The sequence below is a fragment of the Scyliorhinus canicula genome, chromosome 18, assembly GCF_902713615.1.
Source record: "Scyliorhinus canicula chromosome 18, sScyCan1.1, whole genome shotgun sequence".
Classification (NCBI taxonomy): Eukaryota; Metazoa; Chordata; class Chondrichthyes; order Carcharhiniformes; family Scyliorhinidae; genus Scyliorhinus; species Scyliorhinus canicula.
The window spans coordinates 76382779-76403327 of record NC_052163.1 but is presented as its reverse complement, the minus strand read 5'-3'; the positions used below and the strand labels follow the sequence as shown (position 1 = coordinate 76403327).

The window sequence follows — 20549 nt, the reverse complement described above, 5'->3', positions numbered from 1 at the left end:
CTCACCCCAGTCCAACGCCGGCATCTCCACATCACACTATTTATTGTCACACATGCACATCAATTTTTTTAAAAGGGGGGAGGAAAGTCATAATATACACCAGTATATCATGGTGCAGACACACACACTGATGGACATACACTGGGACCAATCAACATGCACAAACACCGCAGCCAGTCACCAGTTAGAACACACGCACTATAAAGACAGAGGGCATCACTTTTCCCGCTCATTCTGGATGCTGCCTCTCAGAAGCACAAGAGCTTATCAGTTACAGTACAGACTCTCACCACGTGCTGAATGATTCAACTGGTTCGGACAGGCACAGGTCTCTAGTTAATCTAGCATCGTGTAAACCCACAGTAATAGTATGTCTAGCATTTTATAAGAGTTAATAAAATAGTGTTGAACCATCTTCAGTGTTGGTGGCCTATGTCTACTTCACGGATCCAAAGTGCCCAACACATCAGTCCAGATTTGGTTTGGTTTTATTCCCTCTGATAGCAATCAGGCTGAACTTAAATAATGCACTTTGTCTCACAGCTGTGAAGACTTTCACACTGAGAGCAAGGAGAAATCTGTTACCAGAGAATTATCAGGAAATAATCTGCTGTGGATTCCAAGAAAAACGTGCATTCAGTTTATATCACACAACGATTGTTTAGTCACAGTGGCCTCAGCAATTAATTCCTCTGGCATCTTGAGAGCAAGGTCACAAATCTCACACAAATCGTGCCACAGTAGCACAGTGGTTAGCACTGCTGCTTCACAGCATCAGGGTCCCAGTTGATTCCTGCTTGGGTCACTGACTGTGCGAAGCCTGCACATTCGCCCCATATCTGCGTGGGTTTCCTCCGGGTGCTGCAGTTTCCTCCCACCAGTCCAAAGATGTGCATGTTCGGTGAATTGGACATTCTAAATTCTCCCTCTGTATCCAAACAGGTGCCGGAGTGTGGTGACTAAGGGCTTTTCTCAGTAACTTGATTGCAGTGTTAATGTAAGCCTACTTGTGACACTAATAATAAAGATTATTACCTCTTGGTATTTCTAAGTATAAATGTAAGCATTCTATGGGCAGCATGGTAGCACACGTGGCTAGCACTGTGGCTTCACAGCACCAGGGTGCCAGGTTCGATTCCCTGCTGGGTCACTGTCTGTGTGGAGTCTGCACATTCTCCCAGTGTCTGCGTGGGTTTCCTCCGGGTGCTCCGGTTTCCTCCCACAGTCTAAAGATGTTCAGGTTAGGTGGATTGGCCATGATAAATTGCCCTTCGTGACCAAAAAAGATTAGGAGGGGTTATTGGGTTCCGGGGACAAGTGAGGGCTTAAGTGTGTCGGTGCAGACTCGATGGGCCGAATGGCCTCTTTCTGCACTGTATGTTCTATGTTCTATTCTCAGGCCCATAAACTAATACAATCCAAGTAATTACACTCTCTGACAAAATGTTAAGTTGCTTTGACAGTTGTGGCAGACTGTGAAATAAGCCACGTTAAATCTATGCTTTTCAGTTTGCTCAGTATGCATAACTTGTTTCCACCACTAGAGGGCAGACATGATGAGCCAGAAAAAGCAGCCACGGCCTGCACTCACAAGCCAATGATGGAATATTCTGGGAGAGAGCCCAACAATATTTTATCCATGTATTCCCAACAGACACAAAATCAGTGCACAGGATATGAAAAGAAAATCCAGTTTCTAGGTTTTTTTCTGCAACGCATTCAGAGTTGTTTGTTTCAATTTAGCATTAAAACTGCTTCAGGTCTTCATCTCCTGCCACCATTCCTGATTGACTACAACTATAAGCTTGCTTGTCCATTCATTTTCAGGATGCCGTAGCACATTAAAGCAATAGATGGAGATGGTGCAGGAGTGTAGCACACAAAGTCCAAAGATGTGCGGGTTAGGTGGATTGGCCATGCTAAATTGCCCGTAGTGTAAGGTTAATGGGGGGATTGTTGGGTTACGGGTATACAGGTTACGTGGGTTTAAGTAGGGTGATCATTGCTCGGCACAACATCGAGGGCCGAAGGGCCTGTTCTGTGCTGTACTGTTCTATCTATGTTCTAAAGTTCATACTGTACACATCAATGAGCTGAATTACAATGTGTGCAGTGCTCTCCAAGTCAATATGTGCTTTATTTCAGCTCTGAAGGTCAGAGACCCGGAATATTAACTGTATCTTCCCTCATGCCATGTGACTTGCCACGGGTTTCAAATACTTTGCTTTTATTTGAGATTCATGGCCACTGTAAAGCTTCTGCAAACTTATAAACAGAACTATCAATAAGTTATTAAACTTGGGTGATACAGGGGAATGATTGCACAAACTAGCATGACACTGACTTTATTTTTAAAGATGGTGGAGGAACCGACAGCAGGAAATCCTCTTTCCAAGTACAAGATTGACACTGCAACATCATGTATCCCACTGCCACTTCTTGTGGGCAGCACGGTAGCATAGTGGTTAGCACTGTGGCTTCACAGCGTCAGGGTCCCAGGTTCGATTCCCTGCTGGGCCACTGTCTGTGCGGAGTCTGCACATTCTCCCCATGTCTGCATGGGTTTCCTCCGGGTGCTCCGGTTTCCTCCCACTGTCCAAAGACGTGCAGGTTAGGTGGATTGGCCTTAGTGCCAGTTAGATGGGGTTATTGGGTTAAGGGGATGATGTGTTAGGCAGGTTGGTTCGATGTGGACTGCACTCGATGCAGGGAAGTTAGAAACAGACGTCTAACACTGGAGAAGATCCAACACTGTTTTATTCAACTGTAACTACTATACATATTCAGCTGTGGGTCGACACTATACTGATCTGACTGGTGACCTTGTAGTAGCCTGACCAGATATACTAGCTACCGCATGGTGTTTGCACTTGCTAGCTCGTGGACTCTGACTGTGTCAGTAGCTGGGTCCCGAGAGAGCAGGAAACCTAGTGCCCTCTGGCTTTATAGTGGTAGTGTCCTGTCTGGGATTAGCTGTACTGTGTTGTGTGCTTACTGGTCATCCTATGGGTCAATCACTGCCTGTCTGCATCTTATTATATACATGAGTGGATATTATGACAGGGGATAGGGTTGAAATGAGGGCTTAAGTGGGTCGGAGCAGACTCGATGGGCCAAATGGCCTCCTTCTACACTATATGTTCTATGTTCTTGTTGGCAATGGATGAGGCTTCATCTCAGCCTGTGCTCGAGACTCACAGTCAGGGAAGCTCGAGCAATCACCTCTTACTATTCCTGGTCTGGGTGCACTTGGCCCAGGCACTGGCATCAGAAAACAAGCGTTCCCAAAAACCACCCCGTCTATCATTTTTCTCAGTCACGTAGGCGCATAAACTTGCCCCAAAAATATAAAATTAGTACAGAAGTATTTTGACAATATTCTACTCTTAATATATTTCAGCAAATTATATTCCTCTTAGGGCAGCACGGTGGCCTAGTGGTTAGCACAGCTGCCTCACAACGCTGAGGTTCCAGGTTCGATACCGGCTCTGGATCACTGTCCGTGTGGAGTTTGCACATTCCCCCCGTGTCTGCGTGGGTTTCGCCCCCACAACCCAAAAATGTGCAGATAGGTGGATTGGCCACACTAAATTGCCCCTTAATTGGAAAAAATATATGGGTAATCTAAATTTATTTTTAAAAATAAAAAAAATAAAAATGATATTCCTCTGTGAAAAACTTACTGTGGCAGCAGACATCAAAAGCACCAGCACACCGGTAAGCTTGATAATGCCAGATGGCGTAGAACTTTAAAAACTGATCACATGGCCTGAACAGAACAATTTTTCCAATTAAGGGGCAATTTAGCATGGCCAATCCACCTGCCCTACACATCTTTGGATTGTGGGAATGAGACCCACGCAGACACAGGGCGAACTCCCGGATTTGGCAGTTCTGTGGATTGCTCCAGTGATGATTTCCTGGCTGAATTCTCCGACAATGGCCAGATAATTGCCAATTTAGGCACTGCTGAGCAAAAGCAGCTCAATCAGAAACAAACAAAAGTTGCACAAATTATCCACTTTCGGTTATAAACGTGGATTATTTCCATACCTGGGAGACATCAGGGCCAGGTATTTCAGTCATCATGCTGTGTTCACAGAAACAAGATTTAGCCAACAGTTTTTACAGTAATGACGAAGGAAGGACTCATTCAAGTTGTCAGTACCTGGTAAACCCTTATCACTGCAGTTTAAGGATTCACTTAAAGCTGACATGAGCACTTTACACTGTCGGCTTTCTAGCATTCCTGCCACTTATGACACCATGATTCTTCAAGACTCCTTCAACAGCATCTTCCAAACCAATGACTTGTAACACCTAGGAAAATAAGAGTTGCAGGCACATGGGAACACCACCCGAAGGAAGTTCCCATCCAACTTAACACCGTCCTGACTTGAAAATCACCATTCCTTCACTGTTGCTCGGTGAAAATCGTGGAACTTCCTCATGACAGTATCTGTACCCACGTCACTTGTAGTTCAAGGCAGCGGCTCAGCATCATCTGCCCATGAGCATTTAGGGATCACTGGCCTTGCCAGCGACACCCTCCTCCAAGAACTAATAACTTTTTTGGGTGGGGCGCATTGTCCTACAATGTACATCAGTGACAGCTTTTCTCTAATTACATTCCTATGAAGTGGCTTGGGACATTTTCGTAAATACATTGCAAATTGTTCTCGTTTCCCAGTAAGTCATATCTGCCTTAATCAGCTCACAACCTGCAATATTCAAAGATAGAAAGGAGTGCCACATGCTACTTCAAACATTCCTGCCTCTGTGGAATTTGCAATAGGCCATTGTTAAATAAATCCTCAGCATTAGTTTATTAAGATTGGATACAAGTTCAAAACCATGTTTGGAAATGGGGTACAACACTGTCACCCTGATTCTGCCATGTAATCCCTGCACACGCTACTTTCCTCAGAGCATATAGAATTTGTCTACAAAATTCTGCCAGCGATTAAATTTTACTTGCATTGTTTAATATTTCCATCACAGTATCCTACAATACAGGAAGTTTTCGTGGTCTTGAAAGCTTCTTTTGCAGGGATTGCAGTTCCTTACCTTTCCTAGAATAGCGTCAGAGAGACCAGACTTCTTCAAGAACAATGCTGCCTCATTGGGCCCAACTTTTCCTGTATGAGCTGGATCCACCTAGAAAACAGCAACACCCATTCAGTACACATCAGTCCCTCACCAAACAAACAGTTCCCTCCCCAATAGCTCAGGTAAGATTATCTGTAAACTGTTACTGAAATTCAAAATTTAATGTGATGTAAAATAAATGTAAGTCTTGCCCTTAGCTCATTGGAGGGATTCTCACTCAAGTCAGAAGGTAGCAGGTTCAAGGCAAACTTTAGAGATTTGAGCACATAATCTAGGCTGAATGTCAGTGTACTACTGAGGATGTGCTGTACTGTTGGAGGTGATGTGTTTTGAAAGAGATGCTAAACTCAGTCCCACGCTGATAGAGCCTAGTTTCATTCATATAGGTGCTAGTTGAATGCATGTAGCCAAGAGGCAAAAATATTAAAAGTGTCTTTATTGTGGGGACTCAGTCAGTGTCTCAAATAATGAATTAACCATTGAGTTCCAGTGTATTCAGCACTGAGAACGTATTGTTCACTGTCTAATCAATTCTTAAGATCTCTGCCAAGCTATGAGACATCGCAAAATGGGGGGGGGGACGGACCTGAAGAAAGAAAGGCGAACCACGGTGGGGGAGACACAGCTAAACCTGAGGGAAGAAAGGTGAACCGTGGTGGGTGGGTGGGGGGGACACAAGAGAGGGGAACCAGCGGGATGGGGCGGGGACAGGGGAACGGGAGCACGGGATGCCAAAACGTGCATGACATCTCCAGGAGCGGGTAACGTGGAAATTAATGATGGAGGACGGGAGGGGCAGCAGTAGTGGAGGCGAGCTGGGGACGGCAGCGAGAACCGTCCGGGAGAAGCAGGCGACAACAGCACACAACACAGCCAAGTATCGCACACTGTAATTATCTCCCCGGCACCCAAATGTATATTTGCCCCCCCCCCCCCCAAAATCCCCGCCACCCCTGCCCCCACCCACCCCTGCAAACAGTCGCGTACTTACGTAGTGTAAATAATTCTGCCAGATGCACAGAGCTGCCTCTGTCAAGCTGGTGCACAATACCCCACCAGTTAGTGTATTTCATATTTTATTGTATGTTATGTTGGGGTGTGCCCTTCTCTTCTAAATATGTGTATATATGTTTCTTATTCTGTGTACGTAACGGTAATTATACCTTGTTCAAAAACCCAATAAAAACATTTATTAAAAAAAACAGATCATCCTCTAATAACATTCATTTGAACACACTAGGAGGGCTCAGCTGAGACCTAGAAGCCAATGAAAGTAAATGAGGGGTTAAACCATAGATAAGAATTCCCTTAAAAATAGGACCTCGTGGTATAAATCTTTGTTCCTGAATTCTTCAATCATCTGTTTATTTTTGTTCAAGTGATTTCATTTTGTGCTTTTTGCTTCAGTCATGTGCTTGACTTTATGGATTGTTTGATATTTTGTTTCTAAGTTCTTACTCAAGTGTACTCAAGTGTGTAATTAGCAATAAAATTATATTTTTGACCCCCCCCCCCCCCCAACCACACACAAACAACCACTACCAACCTGTCTACCAATTCTTATTAGAAGGTAAAATAAGAGTTCCAACATACGTGTATTTTCCCAAGCAGATATAACATTTCCCACAGCATTATTTCAAGAGAACAAGGGCACTCTCTTAACCAATATTTCTCCTTCGACCATCAGCTAAAGCAGATGATTATTTGCTTGATTCCTGATTACAAGGCCTCGTTGTGCACAAATTAGTTGCATATTTCCTACACTATAACATTGATTACATTTCAAGAGTACTTTATTTGCTATAAAATGCTTTGGAACATCCTGAGGCGGTGAAGGACACCAAAAAAATGTAGATCATCTATTTTTCCACACTGCTAATAACAAAGTGAGGTTTGAAAGATACCTGATTGTTGTTCCATCAGGTTTCCCTGGTTTTGCATTATTTAACAGCACTTTCCAGTCACTTTTAGCCAACCAAACCCAACGCTACTCTGCATATTTGTGTCCCAATGTTGTGCAACTAAAAACACGCCATTGGAACTTTATATGAACAGTCCCAAAGATCTCCAAATCACAGTCGCCAAAACATGTTGGATTGTAATAAGCAAGTCTTTTATCTTAACTCATTTCATCAATGTTGACCCTCTCTGTCAAGTACAACAGGAATAAAGTCAATGCACAATTACTTTGCTGCAAAGATGATTGGATTGAGGGTGTCTGTTCAAATCTCTCACTGAAAACAGTTGCAGTTATATCATCATGAAACAATTGCAGGATTGTGATGAAATTTCTTGGACATCCAAACATATGGAGCACAATCCACAGGGCCTCATGATTTACTGAGTCAAATGCTTTGGGTCAGGTTGATGAATGCAACAAAGAGTTCCTTGTGTTATTCTTAGGTTTGTCTGGTAACAAACACCATGTTAGAAGTTCTTCTGGAAGGTCTACAGCCACAGTGTATCGCTGGAAGGATCTCCTTAGCCACAGGAAATGGCTATTTTTAAACAAGATGATGATTGTGAATCCAGTGGACTGGGGATGAGTCACAGATAGTCAACCATTTAGAGTACCGCAAACATCAAGACTAAGGTGCAGTTATCAGGAGGTGGGTGAGGAGATTACCAAGGGAGCAAGATATCGCCTGCTGGGCTTGAAATTTCTTAAAGCTAATAATAAGTTAGCCTATCATCTGTTGTTGATAAATTGCTAGAATGTTAATTTCCAATTAACCAGAGAGAACCAGCATGGGCTTGTAACGGTTGACCTACCTCGTTCAAGTTTCTGAAGCGATGCCTAAATAAGTGGACAGGGGAATGTCAAAGGATGTTATTTATGCAGACTTCCAGAGGCATTTGGTGAAGTCCTTCATATGAGCTACTTAGCTGAAACTGAAACTCATGTCATTGAAGGTAAATTATTGAACTGGTTAAGAAACTGGCTCAGCAGCAGGAGAGAAAGTGTAAAGACAACGGGCAGGATGGCGCGTGCTGGCCCACATGAATCTTTGTTGGAGCTTCGACTATTCACCATATTTATTAACAGCTTAGATGGCAAGGTAGAGGGTCAGTTTATCATTGTTTGCAAACTAATCTTGTATTCTCTTCCATTTAGATGATTACGGGTGATTTGAACAAAATATAAAAGGGGAATTGATAAGATAGATAAAGAGAAACAATTTCTGTGGTTGGTTTAATCTTTGACTAGGGATATTCAAAATCATGAATGAGATTACTGAAATAAAACAGCTTACCTGACGATAATAGGTCTCGTACATGGGGTTACCACTTGAAAGCTGAGGAAAAGAAGAACATCAATTAGCATTTTATAAGCATTTGTCATTTGATCAAGTTAACTGTAGGTGACCTTCCATGCTTATCTTATGAAACACTTTGTTCACTGACAGCTTTTTATTCGATTGTAGCACTCAGAGCCATAGGACATATGTTCAAGTCATATTGCAGGATAGAAGCTAGGCTGACACTAAAGTACAGTATTAAAGGAGTGTTAACTTATCAGAGGGATTATTATTTGAATCAGACATTATACCAAATATCTACTCAGAAAAAAAAATACGTAGCTTTATTTGAAGAAGAGCAGGATAGTTTTCCACACTGTCGTGGTTAGCATCTATCCTCAGCCAACATCACTAAAACAGAATAACTGGCCTGATGAAGTCATTGACCTGAAATGTTAACTGTTTCACTCTCCACAGATGCCGCCTAACCTGCTGAGAATTTCCAGCATTTTCTGTTTTTATTTCAGATCTCACAGATTATCTCAATTTATAAAATTTGGCATTTGTTCAAAATTTTGAGTCCCCACTGTTGCAATTCTCTCCCAATTAATTTGTCGCGTCCATAGCAGAAGACCCATTTCCAATAGCAGACCTGTTTCTCCTAGAATCCAAAACTTATAACCTTAGGCACGCTATGACCAGGACAACCGGTTTAACCACACTATTTGGCACTTGCCACTTCATTTTTTTTTAAAATATTTTTATTCTCTTCCTTTTTCACATTTTCTCCCAAATTTGCACCCACCAACAATAAACAATAAGCAGTAACAAAAATAATGTCAATCCCCATATCAACAACAATCCCATCCTCCCACCAACCCCCAAACAACTGCCCGCATGTTAACATAAACAAATAATAAAAGGGAATTAGGAATCACCCATAGTCAACATTAACACATACAGTCGTCCTCCCCGTCCCCCCAAAAGAATGTTCGATGTTATCTAGAGTGCGGGAAAGCATGCCAGGAGCAGCACCAGGCCTACGTAAACATGAGGTGACAACCTGATGAAGCTTTAAAAAAGGGGCTATTTGCATGCCAAACAGCATAAGCAACAAGTAATAGACAGAGCTAAGCAATTCCACAACTAACGGATCAGATCTAAGCTCTGCAGTCCTGCCACGTCCAATCATGAATTGTGGTGGACAAATAAACAACTCACTGGAGGAGGAGTCTCTTCGAATATCCCCATCCTCAGTAATGGAGAAACCCAGTACATCTGTCTAAAAGACAAAAAACATTCACAACAATCTTCAGCCAAAGTGCTGAGTGGTTGATCTATCTCGACCTCCTCTGGAGGTCGCCAGCATGACAGATGCCAGTCTTCAGCTATTTCAATACACTCCACCTGATGTCAAGAAAATGGCTGAAGTCACTGGATACTGCAACGGCTATGGGCACCAGAGGCTTGTGCTCCAGGACTTGCCGCACCCCTTGCCAAGTTGTTCAAATACAGCTATAACATGTGGAAAACGGTGGAAAGCACTGCTGCCTCACGGCGTCAAGATCCAAGGTTCGATCCCGGCTCTGGGTCATTGTCAGTGTGCAGTTTGCACATTCTCCCCGTGTTTGCGTGGGTTTCGCCCCCACAACCCAAAGATGTGCAGGGTAGGTGGATTGGCCACGCTAAATTGCCCCTTAATTGGAAAATATGAATTGGGTACTCTAAATTTATTTTTAAAAAACAATGCGGAAAACTGCCCAGGTATGTCCTGTGCACAAAAAGTAGGACAAATGCAACCTGGTCACTGACCACCTCATCAGTCTGCTTTCAATCACCAGTAAAATGATGGATGGAGTCATCAACAGTGCTATCACGTGGCATCTATTTAGCAACTGCCACCTAAGGTGGTGTCCTGCAAAGGACGTTGGGAAATTTAGCCAAGTAAAGGGCAAGCAGGCTGCAGTTGAAATAAACATTGATGAGCAAGCTGCAGACTAGACATCGCAATAAGCAGGAAAAAGGCCATCCCCAGGTACAATAGAACTATCCATTCAATCACACTTGTTTGCCAGACACAGCGGCACCTAAACTCCTTATTTGGAAAGCCTACATGCCCACAACTCTTGCAGGCATGGCCACAGAGTGCCCACCCCAAAATCAAAGTGGCAGCCCCTGATTGGACTTGATCGATTAGGGCGACTGGAAATGACATGGGGTCACCCAAAAGGGGCGCAAAATCCAAGCAGGTTAAAAGGTGCTGCACCACCTTAGAATATCTCAGCAACAGCCCGAAACAGCAACGAAACAACGGTGATCTTCACCGGCCACCACAAAGAGGACCATCACACCACTAACAGAAGGAAGACCAGAGCCAGAGCATCAGACCAGACCAAGGACCGAACATCGAGGACTACAGATATCGAATACAGATAAAGGCTTTTATCAGTCTGGGTACTTGCGAGTCACTCCGAAGTTAAGGTCTAGTATGAACTTTGGTATTCTGTAAAATAACTGCTGTTGTAATTGATTAAGTGTAACATTGTGCAAGTGTGAATAAACACTATTTGATTAAACAAAGCGGTTTGCATACATTTGTCCACCGCATACGGGTTAAAGACACACTGTGGGAGCAGCATAACAAACTGCTCATTGACGCTCAGTTTGGGTTCGGTCAGTGTCACTCAACTCCGGACCTCATCACAGCTTGGTTCAAACATGGACAAAATAACTTAATTCCAGAGGTGAGGTGAGAGTGACTGCCCTTGACATCATGGAAGCATTTAATCGAATATAGCATCAAGGAGCCCGAGCAAAACTGGAGTCAATGGGAATCAGGGAGAAAACCCTTCCTTGCTTGGCACAAAGGAAGATGGTTGTGGTGGTTGGAGGTCAATCATTTCATCTCCAGGATATCACTGCAGGTGTTCCTGAGGGTAGTGCCCGAGGCCCATCCATCTTCAGCTGCTTCATCAATGGCCTCCCTTCCATCATAAGGTCAGAAGTGGGGATGTCCACTGATGACTGTACAACTCCTCGTACTGATGACTCCTCAGGTACTGAAGCAGTCCATGTCTAAATGCAGCATGACCAGGACAACATCCAGGCTTGGGCTGACAAGTGATGAGTAACATTTGCGCCACACAAGTGGCAGGCAATGGCCTTCTTCAACAAGATAGAATCTAACCATCGCCCCTTGACATTCAATGACAATCGCTGAATCCCCCACTGGGAGTTACCATTGATCAGAAACTGAACTGGGACAGCCAAATAAAAATCCTGCGATGGTTAACTCACCTCGCCGACTCCCCAAACCCTGTCCACCATCTACAAGGCACATGTCAGGAGTGTGCTGGAATACTCTCCAGTTGACTGGATGGGTACAGCTCCAACAACACTCAAGAAGCTCAACAACATCCAGGACAAAGCAGCCCGCATGATTGGCACCCCTTCCACAAACATTCATTCCCTTCACCCATGACCATTACCAAAGTCACGATCAGCAGAAACATGGGAAAACCACCAACTTCTAAGTTCCCCTCCAAGTCACTCACCATCCTGACTTGGGAATATATTGTCATTCCTTCACTGTTGTTGGGTCAAAATCCTGCAACTCCCTCGCTAACAGCACATTGGGTGCATCTACATCACATAAACTGCAGCAGCTCAAGAAAGCAGCTCACCACTACCTCCTCAAGGGCAATTAGGGATAGGCAATAAATGCTGGCCTAGCCTGCGACGCCCACAGCCGTAAATTAATTTTAAAGAATAATCTCAAATTCTTCCTATCCTGAATTGGGATTTATCTACCATTAAAGCAGCAATGTTGAGAACACCCGTGCACATTTCAAGATCCAAAATATTCTGAAAGGACAAAGTGAGCAAGAACTAGAGACACAAATAAAACTCTTTCACCGAGGATTCAAGAGATGGATTATCAAACTCGGGGTTCAATATATGGGCTGCAATTTGGATACTCCTACTTTAATCTGTTTTGAAAAAAAGTCCTAACTTCAAATCCTTTCCAGAGTCTTCTGACTGAGTGTTCAATGAAAGTAATTATAGGTGTTTCTGTTCCTTAAAGCTCCTCCCACTACCTTAATAAAGGGAAGTGGGGAACTCAATATCCCAAAATGGCTACCTAGATATGCTTCATGACTTTATTTCAAGTGGAGGTTAGCTTCTTTGAAGTAAAAACATAAGAGATCTTGGAATTTGAAGCCAGGTGAAATTTGGTTTGCTACGATGTAGTTAGAAACCAGTAGACCAAGTTTGAATTTCCAATTACCTGCTTAAAGAATAAAGCTATAAAATTGCACAGTTTTAAACAAACAAAATAGCTTTACTACGCAAAGTTAGAAAAATGGAACAATTTGCAATATCACCTTATACTTTAACATTCAGAATTAACATGATATAAATTTTAACAGGCAAACTGTGGTCAAACTCACCACACTGAAGATCAAATGGCAGGTGCGACCAAGAGAGATCCCATGGATTTCTCAGCAACCCACCCAGATGTAAGTGACCACTGTAAATTATTCTATCTTGTTAAAATTGTGTCCCTCATGAGGGATTTTCAACTAACGCTAGCCTCTAAATACCATCTAAAGCCGCTCTGACTCAGACTGCCTCAACGACTGCTCACCTCCCAATGTTTCAATCACTTGTCCTGAGATGGTGTTCCACGAGATTCACAACGCTGCACTCCCTCCTCGAATTATTGCTTACTTCCATTCAACTCTTTCACAGACTGCAAGCTTCACTAATCTGGCACTGCCCCTGGATTTCTCTGAGCTCCAGTCTGCCACTGTATCGAGCTATAAATGGTTCCCAAGGCTTCTCAGAGCCTCAATTGCCTGGCATGGAACCAGTTATCTTCCGCCACCTTCTCAGCTCTTCAGGAGTTTGCTACGCCCTAAATGTCTGGAGCCTGTTAACAGCTCCCAAGGCTTCTCTGTGAGCTGTGAGCCACAAGACCAAAACAGAGATACTTCTAGACACTAAAGGCATCGAGAGGTACGGGAAGGGAGTGGGGGAATGGCTTTGAGATAGAGGATCAGCCATGATCATACGGAGTGGTGAAACAGTTAAGGGGCCAAATGGACTACTCCTGCTGCTATTTTCAATGTTTAAACAACTGTCTCGAACAGCTCGCAGGGCTTTATTTGTGCCCTAACCACTTGGAACCGGCCAACAGCAGCCTCCTTTCTGTACAGCCTCTTTCTCTGCTGCAGAACACACTCTCTCCCAACAAACAGGCAACTAAAAAGAAACCAGAGAACCTTCTTAAGCTCCACCCATCCACGTGGTGATGTAGCCATTCTGGGTTCATTGAATGCTTTTCAACTAACTTAGCTCCAACATCCAAACAAAACACCTCTGGGCTGCACTTCTTTCAAGCAGTGTAGACATCAAATCTCCAGCAAAGTAGGTCCATATGCTGTTGTCTCATTTCTTGTCTTTCTAGCTGTTAACCCTTTAAGTCAGCATGGCCCTAACGCTTTAAATGCAGTGGGCTCCAAGCTGCTTCAGTTGCATTTATCCCGTTTTCTAAAGTTAAACTGTAATCTTTCCAGAACTAAACATTACCTCTAAAATATTACATGACCCATCAGCTGGATATTATAGTTTACATCCCACCAACTGGACTGTTGATGCTTTAAAGAAAAGATCTGGCACAGTGGTTATTAAGCAGTGTTGCCGCATAGCACCAGGGACCCGGGTTAAATTCCAACCTCGCGTGACTGTATGGAGTTTGCCCGATCTCCTCGGGTCTGCGTGGGTTTCCTCAGGTTATTCCAGTTTCCTCCCACAGTCCAAAGATGTACAGGTTCGGTGAATTTGCCATTCTAAGTTGTCCCTTAGTGTCCAAATGTTAGGTGGGGTTACAGGGATAGGGCGGAGAAGTGGGCCTAGGTAGGGTGCTCTTCCAGAGGGTTGTGTGTAAACTTGGTGGGTCGAATGGCCTCCTTCTGTACTGTATGGATTCTATGAAATCATGCTCCATTTTAACTGAAATCTCAATTTTTGTTTCCTAAATAGCTATCAAATAAAGATCAACGGGTCACTGTCCGTGTGGAGTTTGCACATTCTGCCCATGTCTGCTTGGGTTTCACCCCCACAACCCAAAGATGAAATGAAATTAAAATCGCTTATTGTCGGACTTCCGGTAACGGCGGGCGGGAGGCGGCCGCGCAACGGAGGGCTCCCATTCAGAAACGGCATTTTCGGGGCTTTAAGTCCGGTCCCAGGGTCCACGGAGGCGTCAACGGCACGGAGAAGGCGCAGAGGAGGCACATCAGAAGAAGATGTCACGGGTCTGCAAGAAAACGTCTGTTAAAAAAGCAGCTGAGGGCCCGTCGGGGAGTGGAGAGGTCACCACGGGGTCACCAGGGAAAAAGGAGGCTGGAGCACCAGGGGAGGCCGCATTGCTGAAGGCTGAAGAAATAACCACGGTGATGGCTGCAGAATTCGAAAGGCAGTTTACAAAACACTTGGAGGCGATAAGGAAGGAGATGAGGGAGGTTTTGAGTTGCTGGTGGAGGCGATTTCCCCGGTGACGAAGGCGGTGGCGAGTGCAGTGGCAGAGGTGCGGGCGCAAGGGGAAGTGCTGAAGATAGTGGAGGAGACGGTGGCGCAGCACGGTGATCAACATACCTCGATGGGGAAGGAGATGCGGAAGGCGATGGAGGTGAACAAGGATCTGCGAGGAAAATTGGAAGATCTGGAAAACAGGTCCAGGCGACAGAATTTGAGGATTGTGGGGCTGCCCGAAGGAGTTGAAGGACCGCGGCCAACGGAGTATTTTGCCACGATGCTGGCGAAACTATTGGGGCGGGGGAGGATCCCTCCCGATATGAACTGGATCGGGCTCATCGGTCGGGGAGGCCTGTACCAAAGGCAAGAGTAGTGACTTTGTGCTTCCGTAGGTACAGTGTGAAGGAGAAGGTCCTGTGCTGGGCCAAGCAGAAGCGGGTGGTGCAGTGGGCTGGAGCTGGTATACGTGTATACCAGGACTTTACATTGGAGCTGGCGAGGAGGCGGGCTGCTTTCAACCGGGTGAAGAGGGCACTGTACATCAGCACGGTGCAGTGCGGCATTGTATATCCAGCGAAGTTGAGGGTGACGTATAAGCTCAAGGACTTTTATTTTGAAACGGCGGAAGCAGCGGAGGAGTTTGCGAAGGCAGAAGGACTGTGGCAGAACTGAGAAATTAAAAAATGGCCATGTGCCGATGTAACCTCAGGACTGTATTTTCTTCTTTTTTGTCTCTTTTTTGTTTCACTGCGTCCGGGTGTATGGGCTAAAGGAGTCAACGGTGTATATATTTGGACAAGGGAAGTGATGGGACTTGCACTCGAAGTGAGGGCTCTTTGGGGTGTAGGTGGATATGCGGGGTGTATGTGCTAAAAGGGGATTTCTGGGCTTTCCTAGGGCCGGGCAAGGGGGAAAAGGGACCTGAGCGGAGGCCTCCACGCTGGCCGGTTTAAGCCGGCCAGTGAACGGGAGTGAGGTGGGGGGAGGGGCTGCGGCCATCGGAGCCTGGCAGAACAGGGTCCGAGTGGTCTAGCCGGGGTGGAAAGTTGGGGGGAAGGAACCGAGGTTGGGGGGAGGAGTTTTACAAGAGGCAGTGGGCGGGAGGAGTTGGAGGAGAGGGGAGGGGAGTGGAGTGGGGGGGGGGGGGGGGGGGGGGGGGTTTACAACACTTGGGTATCACACACGGTACTCTTTCAGAGGTTGGACGGCGTTGAGTGTGTGTGTGTATGTGTGTGTGTGTGCGTGGGGGGGGGGACTCTAGGGTGACCATGGACGGTCCCAGACTCCTTTCTCTTTTTCTCCTTTGTTTTTTGTTTCCACCGTGGGAGGGTTTGTTTTATTGGATGCATATATTGACAGGTGGGCCATTGGTTGGGGTGGTGGGAGGATGGGATTGCTGTTATTGTTAAGGGGTTGACTTTGTATTTGTTACCGTTTACTGTCTGTGGGTGGGGTGTGAATTTTGGAGGAAAATGTGAAAATGGAGAATAAAAACATTTTTTTTTTTTTAAATCGCTTATTGTCACAAGTAGGTTTCAAATGAAGTTACTGTGAAAAGCCCCCAGTCGCCACATTCCGACGCCTGTTCGGGGAGGCTGGTCCGGGAATTGAACCATAAACTGCTGGCCTGCCTTGGTCTGCTTTCAAAGCCAGCAATTCAGCCCTGTGCTAAACCAGCCCCTTGATAATGTGCAGTTAGGTGGATTGGCCATGCTTAATTGCCCCTTAATTGGAAAAAAAATAAAATAATTGGGTACTCTAAATTTATTTTAAAAAATAAAGATCAACGAAAATTAGGATTTCAGACACAATAGATCCAATTCCTACAATATTTCAAAATACAGATGAGCAACCTGAATATAAATTACAACTTAGAATGTTATTTGCAGTTACACCGTAAAGGCTTTTGCTTCCCCTTTTCATAGAATTTACAGTGCAGAAGGAGGCCATTCGGCCCATCGAGTCTGCACCGGCTCTTGGAAAGAGCACCCTACCCAATGTCAAAACCTCCACCCTATCCCCATAACCCAGTAACCCCACCCAACACTAAGGGCAAGTTTGGACACTAAGGGCAATTTATCATGGCCAATCCACCTAACCTGCACATCTTTGTGACTGTGGGAGGAAACCGGAGCACCCGGAGGAAACCACGCACACACGGGTAGGATGTGCAGACTCCGCACAGACAGTGACCCAAGCTGGAATCGAACCTGGGACCCTGAAGCTGTGAAGCGATTGTGCTATCCACAATGCTACCGTGCTACCCATTTTGAAATGTACAAAAAGTGAACATCCAGTTCAACAAGGTGCAACAAAGGTTCATCAAACCACAGGGCAGCACGATAGCGCAGTGCTCAGCACTGCTGCCTCATGGCACCGAGGACCCGGATTCGATCCTGGCCCGGATCACTGTCCATTTGGAGTTTGCCCATTCTCCCCACGTTTGCGTGGGTCTCACCCCCACAATCCAAAAGATGTGCAGAGTAGGTGGATTGGCCCCGCTAAATTGCCCCTCATTTGGCAAAAAAAGAATTGGGTACTCTCAGCACGGTAACACAATGGGTAGCACTGTTGCTTCACAGCTCCAGGGTCCCAGGTTCGATTCCCGGCTTGGGTCACTGCCTGTGTGGAGTCTGCATGTTATCTCAGTGTCTGTGTGGGTTTCCTCCGAGTGCTCCGGTTTCCTCCCGCAAACCCCGAAAAACGTGCTTGTTGGGTGAATTGGACACTCTGAATTCTCCCTCAGTGTACCCGGACAGATGCCACACCGGCGACTAGGGACTTTTCACAGTAACTTCATTGCCGTGTTAATATAAGCCTACTTGTGACACTAATAAAGATTATTATTAGAGACCAGTGGAGAACCCCCAATGACTTCCCCACTCTCAAGGAACCACAACCCCCAACAGGAACTCCCCAACCTCCGACCACCTGCTACAATCCCCAGAGACCTTTGATTCAGTGCAGGAAAATGGTGTTGAAGTAAAACATCAGTCATGATCTCACTGAATGGCAGTGAGCTTGAAGGGCTGAATGGCCTACTCCTGCTCCTATTTCTTATGTTCCATCATGCAACTTCAAATAATTCTGAAACACAGAATGCTAATAAGCTTCAATGTGGGGCTTAGCTGGGCTAAACTAAATTACTGATCGTGAAAGATGAATTATTAGCCAAGGTAGCAAATGCCGATGCGCTCATTATAACGGGAAGCACGACCAAATATAGTAACTCTTCATTTCTACAATATTGCAAAATTAACATATCCAACAGACGAAAAACAGAACCAATAAACTTTTTTAAAAGCTAAAACAATGATATCCACCTTAATAAATATAAAATCAAATCTCTCACCAACTGAATCCTTGGTTGAGGCACTGAGCTGAAGATGGATCACATTGAAAAACATGTTCACCTTCTGCTTAAGATACAGTTTTGTCACAATTCAATGGACGATCAACGTGTGAGCAATGGGAAAAGAAAGTTACCTAAACATCCCACCAATTTGCAATTCTCAACCTACAGCGCTTAACAAATCATGTACAGAAGCTACAATGTAGAATGTCAATCGTAAATATGCATTGAGTATACTAATGTTATAATCCACGGAAGGATTGTCATGGTTCTTTGCCCAGGCCTCCCACCCCACTTTAACAGAAATTAGTCCAACACTAACTAGATAATTGGGACACAATGAAAAAAAGGTTCTTTCTGCTTCCTCAAAATCCACTTAGACTGAATAACTATAGCAAAATCTTTACAAGTCTACCCCAGTCAAATAAAATCTTCAGTCTTTGCTGTAAACAATAGGAAGCAGCTTATTACACACCTTGAGCTTGTTTTTCTACCTTAAGAGAAGACAAGACAATTTAACTGCCATCTTGTCTCATACTCTAGAGAATTGTCCACTAGAAATATACCACTAAGTAACACTGAGTTTCTCAATGATCAACCTATCCACCCCTGATGGGTGATAACACCAGCTACAGACTAAATGCCAAATTGACTCCATCTATAAAGAGCAGACAAGACAGACCTGCTCTGACACATCTCTTGGGTTTCAGTGAGTCAGATGTATTCTTGCCTTCTTTAACCAACGTGCACTCCCACAAACAGTCTGACGGAGGGCAACAGTGCAGAAGGAGGTCATTAAACCCATCGAGTCTGCACCAGATCTTGGAAAGAGCATCCTACTTAAGCCCACACCTCCACCCTATCCCCATAACCCAGTGACCCAAGTTAACCTTTTCGGGCACTAAGGGTAATTTAGCATGGCCAATCCACCTAACCTGCACAACTTTGGACTGTGGGAGGAAACCGGAGCACCCGGAGGAAACCCACGCAGACACGGGGGGAACACACAGTTAAATAAAGTGAGGTTTGCTCAGTTGCCATACTTTCTGTAACAGTCGGTGCACATTAAACATGGCATCAAAACCGACAGCCCTTTGGCAATTGCCATCAGTTAAGTAACTCAACACCTACTTTTTGTCAGTACCTTACATGTCCCAACAAAATAATTTCAAACACTGGCAGCTGAGAAAGACATTGCGGAAACTTCTGTGAACGATGGATGTCTTCATATTTCTGCCATATTATTGTTAAAAAAGATATCTCTAAAATTATTCAGGATACAGTAGTTTTTGAAGTAGGATACTTTGAGGAAATATAACCAGATACAGAGAAGACCATCAGGTGATGTGCAATTACTCTTCATTCCCTATTATAATAGGTTCTATTTTTGACGGTGAAATGGGTCCAAACGCAGCTGCGTTCAAGAAATTTCCATGAAAATTAAATTCAAAAGTTAGACTAAGATCTTCCTCTACAGAGCAAAGATATAGGAGGCTGCATCTTACGCCATGGATGATCAAATCTATTTGATCACAAATCAGCTTCAGAGTATCATGTTTCAATGGTGAAATTATTCCATGGCCTTAAAAAAAGAGGTTACAGGTTACTTAGTCATTGGTATTGGAGAGAACATGCTGTGAACAAATTGGCTGCCACATTTCCCACATAACAACAACGATTGCAATGCAAAATGTACTCCACTGGCTGTCAAATGTTTTGGAAGGGGATGACAGGCTGAGGGGATGACAGGCTTTACTTGTATGCAAATGTAAGCCTTTCTTTTTAGGTGATAAAGACACTGAAAAGGTGAAAGCAGCATAGAGCTCTGTGCAAGGGTGTAAAGGGTAGAAAGTTATTGTACGGCTGCTCACTCACATCCTGTGAAGGTGCCTTGACAGAGGGCTGGGTGATACTCGTGCAACTGAGCAGAACCCTAGCATCTGTATACCCCCAAATCCATCTTTGAAAATCTTTCAACGTAAAATAACATCACAAGCACAAGATGGAATCTAATGAAGAAGCTCCATTAGATTTCATATTTCCAGAATACAAACCCATTACAGCTTTAATGTACACCCCCATCTAAACAGAGCTTTGATTTTCACACAGGTCACAACAACTGACTCCCAGGCTTCTATCAATGTCATTCTATCGCAGCCACAAAAATTATTCTCTCCCTTTCCTGCCCCACAGCCAAAGTTAGGAACTTTGACATGAATGATTACATGCATAAATGGAATTTCAAACCGACCCTCGGTGACTCATTAGGAACACAGGAATTGGAGTAGGCTTGGCACATCAACCCACAA

At 44.5% G+C, this 20549-nt stretch overlaps 1 protein-coding gene across 6 annotated transcripts in view; it reads right to left on the bottom strand.

Annotated features, from left to right (window-relative positions):
• Nucleotides 1-20549, bottom strand: part of eps15l1a (epidermal growth factor receptor pathway substrate 15-like 1a) — a 584484-nt gene that overhangs the window by 440407 nt on the left and 123528 nt on the right. For all 6 annotated transcript variants that reach the window (XM_038777805.1, XM_038777809.1, XM_038777810.1 and 3 more), the window contains exons 2-3: nucleotides 8364-8405; nucleotides 5068-5157 (exon numbers count right to left, since the gene is read on the bottom strand). In XM_038777805.1, coding sequence (XP_038633733.1) covers nucleotides 5068-5157; nucleotides 8364-8405 — 132 coding nt within the window. The remainder of the gene's footprint in view (nucleotides 1-5067; nucleotides 5158-8363; nucleotides 8406-20549) is intronic.